This window comes from Phodopus roborovskii, unplaced genomic scaffold (assembly GCF_943737965.1).
Source record: "Phodopus roborovskii unplaced genomic scaffold, PHOROB, whole genome shotgun sequence".
NCBI lineage: Eukaryota > Metazoa > Chordata > Mammalia > Rodentia > Cricetidae > Phodopus > Phodopus roborovskii.
Window position 1 is genome coordinate 58687383 of NW_026126407.1, and position 16160 is coordinate 58703542.

At 42.1% G+C, this 16160-nt stretch overlaps 1 protein-coding gene across 2 annotated transcripts in view; it reads left to right on the forward strand.

The window, feature by feature from the left end:
• Nucleotides 1-16160, forward strand: part of Shisa9 (shisa family member 9) — a 302170-nt gene that overhangs the window by 279373 nt on the left and 6637 nt on the right. Inside the window, exons 3-4 of one of the 2 annotated variants that reach the window (XM_051181450.1) lie at nucleotides 645-800; nucleotides 9026-9073. In XM_051181450.1, the coding sequence (XP_051037407.1) occupies nucleotides 645-800; nucleotides 9026-9073 (204 nt within the window). The remainder of the gene's footprint in view (nucleotides 1-644; nucleotides 801-9025; nucleotides 9074-16160) is intronic. The other variant, XM_051181451.1, reaches the window with a different exon arrangement.

A 16160-nucleotide genomic window follows, 5' to 3' on the forward strand; every position in this document is an offset into this window, starting at 1 on the left:
TGTGTGTGCATGTGTTGGGGTATATACATCAGTGCACACACATGCAGATGTTGAGAAGTTGGGTGTCTGTGGTAGGCTGGCTGAAAAGCTCCAAAGATAGGCCTTTCTCTGCCCATTAGTGCTAGATGTGCAGGCAGACATGCACATGCCTGCTTTTTTGACATACATGCTGGGATTTGAACTCATGCCACCCAGCCATTTCTCTAGACCCAAAATCTTGTTTGTGTGTGTGTGTGGGGGGTTGCAATATTTCTTTTAATTTTAATTTTGAGTCTCTATGTGTCTGTGTGGATATGTGTATGTGAGTACAAGCTCTTAGGTTGGATCAAGATGTTGGGTTCCCTGGAGCTGGAGTTACAGGTGTTTTGTGAAATGCTAACTACCAGTGCTGAGAATCAAACTTGGGCTCTCTACAAAAGCAAAATGGACTCTTAACCACTGAGCCATTTCTCTACAGCAGCTCATACTGTTTCAACAACATGAGTTGCTGTACAGTGATAGAAACCTGATATGTTACCATTCTGTATGGTGCTCTCTGTACATGCTCACAGTATGGGGAGGTTTCAGGCTGGAGGGATGTGATGATGGTGGGGATGGTTGAAAGGTCCTGCTCTGTTTATGACCATTTCTCTCTTCATTTTCAGATACCACTCAGATGAACAATGCAGTACCCTCTTCTCCTCTGCTCCAGCAGATGGGACACCCACATTCTTATCCCAACCTGGGCCAGATTTCTAATCCATATGAACAGCAGCCTCCAGGCAAAGAGCTCAACAAGTATGCCTCCTTAAAGGCAGTAGGTAAGGACAAGTCTGTTTTCTTTCCCCACCTGCTCCTCTACTTGGCTTCTCCCTATGGACTTCTTTTTATGCTTATTTCTTGATTAAACCTATTTTCTCTGCTTGTTTATCTTCTCTTGTCTATTATTTACCTGCCTATCTATCATATTGTATGAATATATTAAATAATTCACATATGTATCTATGTATATATGTCTATGTATATAGAAATCTATGTATATCTATCATCTATCTATATCTCTGTATATATGTCTGTGAACTGATTATCATATATGTATAATACAAATCTATTTATGAGTCTATCATCTATCTATATATGTCAATTTATGAATCTATTATCTCTCTGTCTGTCTGTCTATCTATCTTCCCTCAATCTACCTATCTATCTAGAATCAGGACTCCCCTAGCTTCTTCTTTTGAACTAGTTGAGTTCTGCCTTGCTGTCTGAGTAGGATGGTCATCTGGAGCACTGATTTAGTTAGGACTTTTTTCCTGGGGAGAATGACGTGGATGCTCATGTGATCCCACTAATGTTTAACCCACTTTAGCATTCCCCTTCTGTTCTTGGTAGTCCTCAGGACCCTCAGGTGTGGAATCTTGTCTGTCAGTCTTAGCAATGCCTGAACTTCTAACAAGCTCATGTCCATCACCCACACATCCTCTGCCATCTCTGAGAAGCTTATGGATAGCACACAGTCGTTGCTCAGGTAGTCTCTCTCCTTCAGGATATAACATTTCCCAGAGAAGAGTAGTCTAGAATCTAGACTCTAGAGCTGCTATAAAGGTTGTTCTTACCAAGTGTATAGTACTACATTTGACTTCCTAGGCATGCTGTCTCAGTGATCCATAGAAGAAACAAAACTAGTAGCTCAATGACCAGATTAAGAAACATTGAGTACAGCAGTGATTCAACAGACCCAGCAGCAGCAGGAAACAGAGCTGAGACTGAACAATTGCGTATATCACCACTGTACCCTTCTCCCTCCCATGTCTTCTTGCTGCCTCTGTTACCCTAGTACCCATTTCCCTCTATGTCTCCTCAGTCTCTCCCACTTGAACATGGTGCTTTTCTCTCAGACACATTCCATTGGATGAAGTCACAGCCACAGCAAAGTTGTCAGTTCCTGGTTTGTGGTTGGTTGTAGCAACTGAGGTTCTCATTGATGGAGATGACCCAGCATCACCTGATTGCAGGAAACAGTACCCAGGCCCCAGTGTGCCTTGGGGCTTTAAACAGAGCTGGGTGAGGGTGGAATTCATATATGGTCATTTGAAAGAGAAAACAAAGGCTAGAGAGATGGCTCAGTGACTTTCAGAGGACCCTGGTTCAATTCCCAGCACCAACATGATGGCTTATAACCATCTGTAATTCCATCTGACACCTTTTCATGGCCTCCATAAGCACCAGGAATACACAAGGTGTGCAGAGATACATGACTGAACACCCTTATATATGAAATTTCAAAATGTCTATATATTTCTAATATGAAGTCAAAGCTGGGGACTACTGACTTAGACTCCTCCACAAGCCAGCATTCAGGAGAATTGGACCCCATGTCCACTGCTTGCTCTTCCTCTCCTCTCCCAAATCAACTGCAAGCTTCCTACATTCTTGTTCACTCCAGATACAACAAATTTCAAGAAGGAAATTTGTTTCCTTCTTGTTACATACTGAGACTTCCATTTTCTAGTCCTCTCTTTGAGGAAAGGTTTGAAAACCCACCTTTCCACTTAGCCTGCCACTTTTCTGAGTTTATGTTTTGAGGAGCTTAAAAGAACAAGGCAGATATGAACTCAAATCCTGGCTCCACCACATAGCTTCCAGGTGATTGTGCAACACCCAACCCTCAGTAGTCCTCAGTTTTCCAGTGAATAAAATGTGTAGACAGAGACATTTCAAGTTAAACAAGCTGAGTGACATCATTCACCATGCCCCTCTTTCCCAGGTCCCCACTCTACTGTGATCAGCCATGCCAACTCCTTTCTTGGTTCTATCTTCTCTCATGCTGAGCTTGGGTCCTCCTGGAAGGTCTTCTTCATTGTCTTTAAATATCTTCCTTAATGAAGGACTCTTCTCCTTCACTGAAGGACTGATTACCAGGAACTTTGAATCCTAGAACAACTGCTTTAGTCTGGAATTCCATCTGAGTGATTGATGGAGCTCTTTCTGCTTTTCTGATCATTACTCGTTTATTCTCACATAGTTCTGGTTCCAGGAAACATTGGACAGATAGAGGACACCACAGATATAATTTTTTAAAAATCAATTGACCAGCTTCTTTTCTTGCAGCCCCTCTGGAGAGAAGGGGTAGTAGGTACTCTTTGATTCATTCAGCTACAAAATATCCTAACCCTAGGATCTAAAGTACAGATACTCACTACCATGTGGCTCTGATGTTTGTGAGATCTATGGTTGATAATGATAATAATACTCATAAAACAAGTTCCAATTACCTAAGCCTTCAGGATGGAATAATTATTTAAGAGTTTGAGCTAAGTGTACACACCAAGGTCACATGTTTGATTGACAGACAGGCTTTTCTATATCTCCTGCCTGGTAAGTCTTTCCCTACTAGTTATCTGAGCTTCATGCTTTGTTTTTCTGCCTCCCATAGTCCCTTGAAAAAGAAAATGCCCCCTCTTATGCTCTATGGCCATCAGTTTTATTGATTTCATTCTATTCTTATATAACATGTACATCCTAAGCATCCACATTTTACAAGGAAGAGAGAGATAGTGTTACTAAGGAGAGCAGGTAAGCGTGTCTTAACCGCTCACAAGGCTGCAGCAAACTGCAAGTGCTAGTCTTCCCCCTTCCTTTCTGAACCCTGCAATTCAGTGATAAATAACATCTATTGTTATATGAGCTTCTTCTTTAGACATTAAAAATAATCAACACAGATGTGTTTTATTTCTTTGAGAACTAGTCAAATTATTCCATGCAACTCATTTCTTTAACTTAGATCCACACACAAACCAGATACTTAGTAGCTCTTAGGGTAAATAATTGATGAATGTTCCAACATAGCTCCTTGATCCTCCCTGTGATTTCTGCAGGGTTGCTTTAGACAAGAAATGTCTGCAGAACATTTGGAATGAAATTTGCGATATGAAAATATGTTTGTCATTCCCCATGTAGCCCTTTCTTCTGCAACCAGGAACTCCAGGAATATGTTTTTGCATGAATGAATGCATTTGCCTTTGACAAGAATCAGATACTAGTTGGGTTTTAAGAAATCATCTTTGTTTCTTGTAGCAAATGGAAGGGTCTCTCTTGGGATTTTGCCCCAATCCAGTAAATGTCTCTCCTCAGACAACTGTGGAGTTCTTGGGCTCTAACTGAGCAGTGGGTGATCTGGTCCATCCCCTTGAGTAAAGTGTCAGTTTGTGACTGATTGAGGAACTGCCTGACCCAGTCAATCCCTAGGACCCCAGCATCTACCTGCATCAGTGAACTTCAAATCTCATAGTAAATGTTCTTTCAAGGGTTCTTTATTAAGGTGTAATGCAAACCCTGTGAGAGAGGGGCAGGCAATGTATTCCCTTAGAATATCATTACCACCCAGGGCAAGGCTGTTTAAAAATTGTTTACCATCTAAAGCTCTGCAACCTCCAAGAGCCAGACTCACTGTGTAGAATCTTTCAAACCAGTAGATAAGGAGGGTCTAGCTAACCTGTAATGTTAACTGCCAACTTAAAAAAAAAAAGTAAAAAGGAAAAAAAAAAAACTACCTTGAAGGCTTTAGTATTCAAAGCATCAGGTGCATATCTCTCAGGTGCTCCTAGAATGTCCAGGCTCTATCGTTATTTAGCTGTGTGCCACTGAGCCAGCCACAGAAATGCTTAGACTTCTAATTCATATGATAAGCAAGGGAGCAGGGTTGGATGGTCCCCAACATCACTCTAAATTTGATAATTGCAATATTAACCCATTCCATCTCTTCTAGTTACTATAATAACTGTGGGGCTGAAACATCTCATTCACCTATTGCCAGTGTTGGTGGGAGGTCAGATATGAAGAAAGAGTTATACACATATTTTAAGCCCTGATTCAGATTCCCAAGCCTGCCTGCCTTTGTCTCTCATTCTACTTTTGCTGCTTTATTGAAATTGCCCCATTCATATTTAGAACATTCTTCTTTTAGAGTTCAGGGCTTTGACACACACTGTTTGGTCATTTCGGGCATGTGACAGTAGAATGGTCTGTTACCAGGAGGCTCACTGCTAAGTTATTGGCAAAAGGCACTGAAGCACAAGAGAGAAATGTCAGGGGCTGAGCCACACAGGACTCTTGTGGGGGGGAAAGCATGCTGGAATTAGATATCATTCATTCATTCATTTGTTTATTCTCCAGGTACTGAATTTGGTGCCCGTTGACTATAGGTGCCATTGAGATATGGACCTGTCTCATACCATCTATAATATCTCCAGTACACAGCACCATATGGGGCATTTCCAACTATCAGTGCCCTTTGTAAAAGCCAGTGAACTGACATGTGATAGATATCATGTCAAATCAGAACCTTAGGTGACCAGCAAGAAGGAAGAATGCACATAACACTAAAATTGGTCAGGACTGAGTTTTAAGTCCTGACTCAAACATTATCAATGAATTTTAGAAACAATTAAGTTCCCTGGGTCTCAGTTTAGAGGAATTAATAATCACATACAGTGAATGGCTTAGATAGAGCCAATGATTCAGCTTAGGAAACGACCTTCACATGTAGTAACTACTACAGCCTATTACATTTTCCCTTCCAGAAGAACTGCCTGCCAGTCATGTCCTTCTAATTTCCCAGATACACTAGGACATTGAATGGTACACATTTTGATTTGAGGGAGAGAGCAGAATCCATATTCTTGATACCAGTTTGAGAAAGATATACATGCTGCAAGTTAGCTCACATTAGGAATCTGGGGGGGGGTGGTAAGAAGCAAGAGAACACACAACAAATTACTTTCCTGTGAATGCTAATAATCTTCAAGGCCAGCCCAAGTCACTTCACTTTCTCCATCTAAGTATGCAAGATATGGAATGCAGATGTGTGCATGCTACTGTCCACCAAAAAGGACACATGACTCACCTGGCTTCTTTCACAATTTGGAGATGTTTCCAATCAAGGTTGAAGCTGAGGAATGTGCCTTATAAGTTGACATGATTATGTATTACCCTTCCTTGACCCAAGTCACCACATGCTAGGCAGGTATATGATGAGGACAGCTGTACCTCTTCCTCACACAATGCTAGTAAGGCAGAAGTGTCCATGAAGATATTCCTACCTGGTGCTTTAGAGAGGGAGTACTCCTATTCCTAGAGCAGGGAAATCTTCATCCTGTTATATAATTTCCAATGGACATCACAAACAGGAAGTTGCCTGCAATCCATATTTATCTCCCATCTGCCCTGATCCATGATCATATGTTGCTGAGGCTTGAGCTCCTAGACCGTTGGAGGTCCCTGACAACAGGCTATATATGTAGTTCAGTGCAACCCTTGGCCATCCAGTGTAAGGAAGAAGGATTTTATCAGCCTGAGAAATGAAATGCTGCATGCCTTCATTTTAACGCAATGTTTAATTTTATATTAAGAAAAATATTTCCCTTTTGCTATTTGACAGACGATCATTTTTTTTCAGAACACATTACATATTCCAATAAAAATTGGAAACATCAGCAATGATGCAGGGGTCCCTTCTCTATCCTCACTGTGGGTGTCTTGTACCAAAACCTAAAGAAAAATATGGGGTTCCTGTAATGAGAAGTTCTTTTTCTCTTGTCTGGGCTGGTCCTGCCACCCTTGAGCTCCAAATAAACACACGGAGGCTATATTAATTACAAAACTGTTGGCTTCTTATTGGCTAGCTCTGTCTTAATTATTAACCTATTTCTATTAATCTTAGTATTTCCATGTGGTGTTATCTTACCAGACTTCTAACTCCTTTGGTGACTCACGTGGCAACTGTTCCCAGAATTCTCATCTCCTAGTCTGGCCTATCTCCCTGCCTCAATTTGCCACACTGTTTTATTCATCAACCAATATGAGAAACCTATACACAAAAGGACATTCCCCCATATGGTTCCCAGCCATGAACTGATGACTGCTGGGTTAATTTTGTAAAGAGTTAGGTATTAGCTGAGTCTAATGCCACCAAACTCCAAAGCACCACATGTCCAAGAGAGAGAGTACCTACTGTATTGTGGTGTGACTAATGGAGAAATTGAGGTTCAGTACAGTTAAGTAATTGACTTCACATTCAAGATGGCTTGACTTGGAAACCGTACTCTTTGCACAAAATGATGCCTTTGCAGGGCTACTTGTGACTGTCAGAGAGTACCAGCAGACAAAAGAGTTTTCAAGACCCATTTCCCACTTCTTCTCCTTCTGTAGGTCCCATTTTCTACTTCCTCCCTGTGTGTGTGAGGCAAGGTTCACCAAAGTGTCAGTTGTTTTTGCTGTGAAGCTAAAAACTTTTCCATGTGGTGAGTGTAACTGAGTTATAACATACTTGAAATATAATATGTATGAGGAAAATTTTGAGGAGCAAGTCACATAGCTCTTAATTTTACAATGAAATTGAAAACTCTATGTAGTGGAGAAAACACATCCCAACAAAGGTAAGAAATAAGTCGCCACATCCAACCTTCCCTCATTGCCCTTTCCTTCCTATAGTTCTTGTTTTGTCTAAAAAGGTCTATTTCCTTTTAATAAGCAACTTTATCTTCAAATATTCCTCTAATGTCGGCCAGTGCCACTGGAGCCCATGCAGCTGGCTATCCTCTTACTATTATTCTCATTGTCAGTGGAGTCTTAGAAGAAAATTTGTTACCACCTGGTCAGCCCTACACCATGTCTTGGAAGCTAGGCAAAGGTGACAAAAGCTGGGGAAAGGTGACAGTAGAGCAGATTATACCTTAAAGGCAAACTTGATGAAGGGAAGATAGGCTTCCTTGGAGCCTATCTATGCCTTGGGGGTTGGTCAGCTTGTTGTCCACCAGAAAATGAAGATCTAGGGCCCTATGCCTATTTCCAGATGACCCTAGGTTGAGGGGAGAAGACATGGTGAAGCATAGCAGGCAGGGCACTGAACACTAACTCACTCTCCTACCAGGCCCAGTTCTACTCTGTTTGAGTGTTGAGGGTGTAGGGTTCAGTTCCCCAGGGGGTACATGGCAATTTGAAAGTTCTTTGAAGTACCAGGGAGGCCAATTAGAAATGTTTAAATGTCAGATCTGTCTTCTATAATCATACCAGCCAGAGGCTGTTCCCTTGATCTCCTTTCAGCCTGTTGGTCTCTGGAAGTATAGAAAGTGTTCAGGATGAGTCTGCCCAAATAGGTTCCTAGGAAAGAAAAGGAAAGCCATTAGCAATCACTGATTGGTCAGACTTCTAGCCAATAGGATGAGGCTTTCATTGGCAGATATTTTTCCACTTTAAGATAAACTCAATTTTACAGATGATGCTAGTGAAGGAGTGGGGTACAACCATAGTTCTTTTCATAGTTGTTTATTTTATAAGATACCCCTTGAGGCTCTGTTAATGAGACCACTCACCCAGGGGCTACTGGGTACATCTGGAATGAAATTTGGAAAACCTGATTTATAATAAACAAATTCCAGCCACACACTTGTTCTGTAAAACAATGTATTACTCATTGTGGGGTTCTGTGAGAACAAGCTTAATCCCTTTAGCTTTGGGGGGAGTTTCTGTACTTAAGGAAAATGACTCTGGCAACATTATTTTTCACACTTAGGCATTTGGAAAGGCAGGTTGTACCCAATGTAGCATTTACAGCTACAGGTAGGAGGGCATGCTTTGGGATTGGGGTGTTCCTTAACAATGACATACCCTCTTTCAGAAGAATGCCTGTAGCAAACAGGAAGCAAATTCCATGTCTTGTCCACTTGTGTACATATTAGCAAAGCCAACCTCTCATAGTGAATTGAAACTTATAAGTAGACTACCAGTAGTTAATCCTTCCTCTGATGCTGTTTCCTTGGATACTCAGGGTATGTCTCTCCTGATAACCTGTTAGGTCTTGTAGGAACAGGTGCATACCTACTGTAAATTCACACTGGCTCCCTTCCTTGTTCCCTGAGTCCCCTGAGGCTGGATTCCTTGGACACTGCAGCTGAGACAGCAAATGCCACACCACCTGGGTGTGAGGGTAACACAGCATGGGCTTCCAGGAAACCAGATGAGCATCTCTTGATTGTTATTTTTTTAGGAAATTCTGATGGTGACTGGGCAGTGGCAACGCTTAAGTCACCAAAAGGTACCGTATTGCTTTTGCTTGCTCTTTGTTCAGGTGTTGTCAAACTCAACATTAAGTAATGAAGGGACAGAGAGTCCCAGTGTTTGTATGTGACCTGGTTATATGTGTGTCTTCTCTAATTGGTACCTATAAGTCTGTGTAATCTCGAGTGCATAGGCGTGTCTTGTAGCGTGTGTGTGCATATGTGCATGCACTTGGGTGTGGTGTCCATGCTCAGGGAAGTTGTGGAACAATGTGCTATCCTTTTATTCACTTCCCATTACTTGTTGTTTTAAGGAACTTCTCTATTAGACACATCTCAGGAAAGGCAATTTCGTCAAAGAGAACTACAAAAGCAAAGTGCAGAAATGAAAACAAAATAAATTAATTCTAGAAGTATTGCTGCTGGTATATGGGGAGGAAAACAGTCCTTATAGAGAGATAAACACAGTCAAGTTCTTTAACATAAGTCTGGGGAATTGGACTTTTAGGGAACAGAATTTGTTTTCAACTTTCCCAGCAGATGAGCAGCAGGACTGAGGAACTTTTTGAGTTGAGTCCTTGAATTAACTAGTTGGGTGACTAGGTCAAGTAATGGCTATAATTGATGTACTAATTCTCTACTATGTGGCAGAGTTATGACCTTTTACATTTATTGTGTTACTTAATTTTTCCAAATACTTGGCTAAGTATTGTCATACCCTTTTAGAACTAGGTCAAGTGAGGGAGAGTCACACTTATCTAAAGGAATTCGGTCACTAAAGGTGGTGCTTTAACTTGAGAGTGTGACTGTCTGATGCTAATGGATAAATTGTTCCCCAGTAGGTGGAGGGAGGGAGCATCTATTTTCTAAACCAGCCATAGTATTGGTTTCATTATTCTTCATTCACTGACTCCCATAGTAGGAATGGATTGGCCACCCCAAAGAGGCAGATTTCTTTACTGACTGTGAGCAGAGAAAGAGCAGGAGACAGACAATAAAGACTCTAGACAAGGTACCTGTGTGCTATTTTGCTTTCTTAAAAGGTCATTCTGACTTCTCAATGGGAACTAGACTATGGAAAGTTGGACTGGGGTTAGGGATACTAGCTAGGATGGTCTTGGACACAGATGGTGTTCAACTGGCATAGGTATGGGATAGAGAGAAGAAAGTAGAGTGGAGGGACAACTGGGAACTTTAGGTTATATAAGCAAGTGGACATGATAGGTTAGGACTACTAAGCAGATGGTTTTGCTTTAGAATAATATGAGCACCCTGGTGCTTTGGATTTACTAGATCTTGGGTGGAGCTCCAGGCATTGAGTTGTCCATAACTTCTGGAGTGCCGCACTGCTGACCTGGGCACTTAACATTACTGCTGGACAGACATCTTGCTAGGAGACAACCACTCTCAAATGAGGACATGGAACATATTCCCAAGACTTAAGAAAGAATTGAAGAAGAAATTTGTCAAAGGTTTTAGAGCTCCAAGTCAATTTGGGTTGGAATCTGGGGGCACAATAGTCCCACCCTGGAGAAGAGGCTTGTGTTTAATGAGGGTTCCCTGACTACCAGGCTGTTAACTTGAGAGAGGCAGACTTGGGATCCTGCATTAAATAATAATCGTTCACATGTCAAACCCCATTTTTAGAAATGCAAAAAATTTGGAACATGACAGACCTACTGATTTGAGAGGCATACAGTCCCCCCTTCTGTCTGTGAAAAACAAAGTTATTAGGGTCCTGTGACAGCCCTGGGGAATCAGGCTGCACCTTGGCCTTTATCAGCCTACTGTGGTCTGATATCTTTAGACAGTATTTCAGACCATGTCAAAGGCTTGAAAGCTGTTTCCTGCTGTGCTTAGTGCACTTCTCTTTATTTCACCTTATATGGGGAGGAGAAAAGAGGGCCAGGCCATCTTCCTTTGGGGTCACTGGTCTCCCTCAAATATCACCTGTTCACCTTATAGACAAAGCATGAAAATAAGACTGAGGTTTGCACAGTCATGCCCTTCTTATAGGATGAGACAAGCTGGGTTTGACCGTGACTCAGCCAGCCACACAGGAGTCCCAGACCTGCCCTTGCTTTGCTGGTCTTGGTACCTTCAACCAGTCATTCAGTTTCTCAGCCTGTATTTTCTTCCAAGCACCAACCTGATCTGACCCAGATTAGCTTCTGAAGAGACTTGATCAGGCATTTTCAAAGTAGCAAACTCTAAGTCCTGCTTTCCTGACCTGCAAAATGGAGATAATCATGCCAGATACTTCCTAGATAGCTGCAAAAATAGAATAATGCTTTAAACATATGTCATTTTCCCTGGCATATAGAAAGTGGTTAACGCTAGCAGGTGAGGAAAGGCCTGGGGCTCTGAAGAGTTCCATGATGACACAAAGCTATTAAACTTTGGTTAAATCATTTCCCAGACAACCTTGACATTAGGTCTTTTATTTTATGGTAATAAGTTGGCATCTTACCAGCTGGTTGCCCTCATACTGTTGGGGGCTGGTTTTAAAACCTCATGAGAACTTTGTGAAGATGGTAGGGGCTTGGTGTCTCCCAGAGAATTTTGGTAAGAAATTGTAACTGTGATAACAAAATACTTCAAGTCCACAATCAAATTGAAGCCAACTTTTGGGAAAACATTCTTCTAATTGAGTGTGGATCTTTCAGAGCTACACTGGAGCACATAATTTGAAGGACATTCCCAGAATACTGCTGTTTTAACTGGAGTTAGCCTTTATGTTCTTACTCAAACTGCTGACATACTCCTGTTTCTACAATTGCTAAGATAGAGCAATCAGAGTATTCACTCCCTGTGGGCTTTGTGGGAGTAACTCTATGAGGGGGTGTAAATAAATGTCTTAGCACAGGTCCAGAGTGTGCCTAGAAGAGGCCAGTGGTCTAAGGCTCTCTATTCAACTCTTCAAGAGATCAATCTTAGTAACAGTGAAGGAGACATTCAGATGTAAATGCACAGGTAAGGATACTGGGAACCCATCCCTATCCCTTTAGAGATAACCAGGAATTGCCTCAGGCTACAGGAGAAAATTACATCTCAACAGGATCAGGACTGAGACCAGACAGGGATATAAGGACTTAATCCTGAATCACTGGAGATGTCAGTTTGCAAATGTAAGTCCTGGACCTACCCACCCCTAAGAATCTGAGTCTGTAAGTATGTGTATGTGGGGAAGATTCCCAGCACATTCTTCATTTAATGTATCTTCTGAATATTCTTATTTTATTCCACTTTGTCTAATACCAAACCCTAAATGCAAACACAAATACATACTCAGTACCTCAGAGCACCAATTTTCACATGCCATCATTTTTCCCAAGATGCATTCCCCTCATAATTCAACAACATTTACTATAGATCCTCAGAAATGCAACTATTACCACATTCAATTTTAGATCATTTTCATAAGCTGAACAAAAAAAAGCAGCCCCCTTAGTTGTGTCTCTCCAAACCCCATCCCTAGGCAACCAACACAAGTGTTTTTTTTTTCTTTCTTTCTTTCTTTCTTTTGATGTTTGCTTATATTCCTTGTGGTAGTTAAAGCCACATCACAGCAGAAATAACATGGGTGGTGGTGGATCTTCCATATCATTCCATGCTCTGCAACTCATGGAAGAGTGACTTGACAACCAAGATGCCCAGTGTCTCTGGGTCTTATGTGCTTTCTCTACCTCACAGAAAGAACAATGATGCCTTGTTGGTCTTGCTTCTTTAAGAGACTTCAAATGTGATCATGGAAGTGAAAGGCTAAAGCCTTATCTAGCCCATAGGAGGTACTCAAAAAAGTCTAGTTATTTCTTTCTCCTGAGAGATAGCTATGCCAGGTATGTTGCACACCTATGATCCCAGCATTTAGGAGCCTAGGGAGGTAGATCACAAGTTTTGGGTTAGCCTAGTCTACATAGTCAGACAATCTCTTCATAAAAACATAGAAATGAGTAAGGAAGGGAAGGACAAAAGGACGACAGAAGAAAGAAGGCAAATGTTTCATGGTGAAGTTGTTTTTCTAAGGAATATTATAGGAGGTACAGGACAAAAGAAAATGTTTAATTTGGTTAACTCTTCATTGGAGTATACACAGTGTGCAATCCACACTGGTGAAATGCCCACCCAAAGGCAACCTTAAGACATTATTTCATGATTCTGTAGCTTTGGCAATTTCCTGATTTGGGATATTGGTTTGGTAGCAAGCAGGAGGAACAGGGGTGATGAGAGGAGAATTTTCTTTAATAAAACTCAAATCCCACCCTGTCTTTCATTCTGCCCCTTTGAAACCACAGGGCAGCTCTGGATCTTGGGTGAACCTGCCTGAGAACCCCTGGGCCATGAGATGAGCCTGTGGAGAGAGTTCTTTGGCCTTCATAAAAATGCCACCACATAAGGATTGCAATAAACAGTTTACTATTTTAAAAGTGTGTTACTCTGAGCATAAGACAGCCAGATCCATCCATCACAGAGCCTACTTGTGTGGTACTCACAGCTCACAGTAGACACTCAGCATAAATGTTGTGGATAATTACATAGTACTAAATGAAGAGACACAGAGCGCGCGCGCACACACACACACACACACACACACACACACACACGCACGCACACGCACATGTACACACACAAACACACCGCATCCTTTTCTTATAACTACTAAAACAAAACAGGAGAGAGAAGTAGAAAAGCTACAGAGGTGCAAAGGTCTATCATTCACACACAAATAATAGGAGCAGCAGTGAGGAGGATCCAACTGGAAACTCAGGGCTCTTAGAAGTGAATAAAGGACAGATAACATTCATTATCTGTCATCACACAATGCCCTGTGACAGAGGGCTCAGAACTCACAGAACTTACTGGGCTCAGCATCTATTCAGATGAAGGACTCTTTGAATCACTGGCTTTTGTGAGATCGGAGGTTCTTCCAGTCTCAACTGTGTTAACCTCCAAACAGGGTAGCTGGACATTGGCTCATCTAGGCCACATTTTTTCCCACTGGAATGATGGAATGCTCAACTCATCTTAATGAGGGAGCTGAGACAATCTTCAGTGATGATGGAACCAGAGAGAAAGCAAACCCAACAAGCACTTCTCCCAACCACCATCTTGGTCCTGTCTGTGATAACTGTTGGTCATGCTTTCTTTCTCTTTCTTCTGTTTTTGGAGGAGTTCAATGTCATATGGAGAAAAGTTACTGATACAAGGAAGAGCAAAATTTCGTTAATACCTCCAACTACCACAACACCTCAAATCTTACCTATGGACTTTAGATTGCCCCAGGAAGAGACAGCAAAGTAGAAGGTGCTGAGTGCAGAGTGTAGGACTAGAGCCTTTCTCTTCAGTTGCTCCAATTTAAACACATGTGAACATTTCACCAGTCTGGAGGTAAACCAGAAGACAAACCACGTCATGGGTTTTTGAGAAGACCTGTGTTTGTATAGCAGCAATGCCAGACACACAAGAAAGCAGTGAGCAGACACAACCCACTCTGGGCTGTATTGTGTCAGAGACTATGTGATTACCTCTGGATGGAGCTCAGTCCATATACTTTTGTTTGGCAGCCTTGCTGAAAATGTAGACTGCCCAGCCAGCCAGACTGAGGGAAGCAACAAAGGGCCCATCAAGTAGTTCATGGTAGACTCTGGAGAGTTTTGATGCAAAGTCCAAGCCAGGCAGGACCTGCTCCAGCAAAAACCATGAGATGTCTTGCCAGTGGCCTTCAGAATTTTAAGGCAGAAAAAGACCAGGTGCCCAAATTCTACTTTCTGCTTTTCCTCTCTTAGGGAAGCTTGCTCCAAGAATGGTATGGTGTTCTATATTTCATGGTGAAAGCATCCTTAGGGCCTGGCTCAAATGTAGTCCCCTCTCCTTGCAAGGCCCTGAGCCAAGTAAAGGACTAACTTGCTCAGAGACATGTCTTCTTTCCACCTTGATCCTGCCGAGAAGCCCGTAGACAGATCAGGCCTCCACTGCCTTTCCTATTTCTGCCTTCTGGGACTTCTGGGGAACCTGGACAGCTTTCACAGTGTGCATTTCAAAGAACTGTAGGATGCCATGAACAACCCGAATGTCCCACCTTGCCTCTTCTAATTTAGCTTGTGAAGGGGAGAGAAGAAAGGCAGAGGCCCAGAAACCATTTCAATAGAAGTTAAAGTAAATATTGCTGTACAAATACAGTGGCCTAAAAGAAAGATGTGTTTCTCTGCCATATGACCCCAAGTAGTCCACAGGTACACAGGCTCTGCTAACCTGCACCTTTAGCGCCCTGCTGTGTTACCAGGATTTGCACTATCAGAGTTGGTTGGTATCATGCAGCATGTTGCTCTGCTTTCTTCCACTGTGACAAAATACCTGAGGGGATATCTTCAAGGGAGAAAGGGTTTATTTTCATTGCAGATGTTTTGTTTGTGGTTACTTGGCCCTGTTGCTTTGTATCCAGGTGGGTGTCAGGGTCCCAATTCTACTTCCTAAGAATCCACTGTCTCCAATAGTGCTATCAGGGTTAGGATTTATTGTTTAAACAAAATACCTGAATTCATAGCTTCGGTCCGTCATGGGTTGGGGAGACTGGTCAAGCTGGACAATTTACATTATGGTAGCCATGAGAAAAGGAGAAGGGAGGGAGAGAGGGAGGAAGTGAGGGAGGGAGGAGCAAAATACCTATTTTCATCTCAGTGCCTCCAGATTCATTACTACAGTTTGCCAGGGGCTTCAGGAGATCTGTGTGGGACTCACGAAGTACAATTAGGCTCCTTGTTGTCTTGGAAAGTGACTTCTGTGCACGAGACACTAGGTTCGGTGTTTGAGAAACAGCAGTGAGAACAGGTAGAGACCTTCTATTAGCCAAAGGGAAAGAAAATGCCAAGGAAGATAATTTCATATAACAATAAAAACGATGGGCCTAAAAGGGGGATGTCAGGAAATGTTTGTCTTGGGTCAGCAGGAGGACTGTTAGGAGGAAGTAGGCTTTGGTCAGAGGGCTAAAAGATGAACTTTACCTAGGATAAGTAGGAGTGAGGTTCAAAGGCCTAGTGATACACTTCTGTGTTCAAGAACAGAAAGCAATTTATATATCCTGGGTAGAATGTTGTCCCTGAGATCATGTCTACTCAGGCTGTGAAC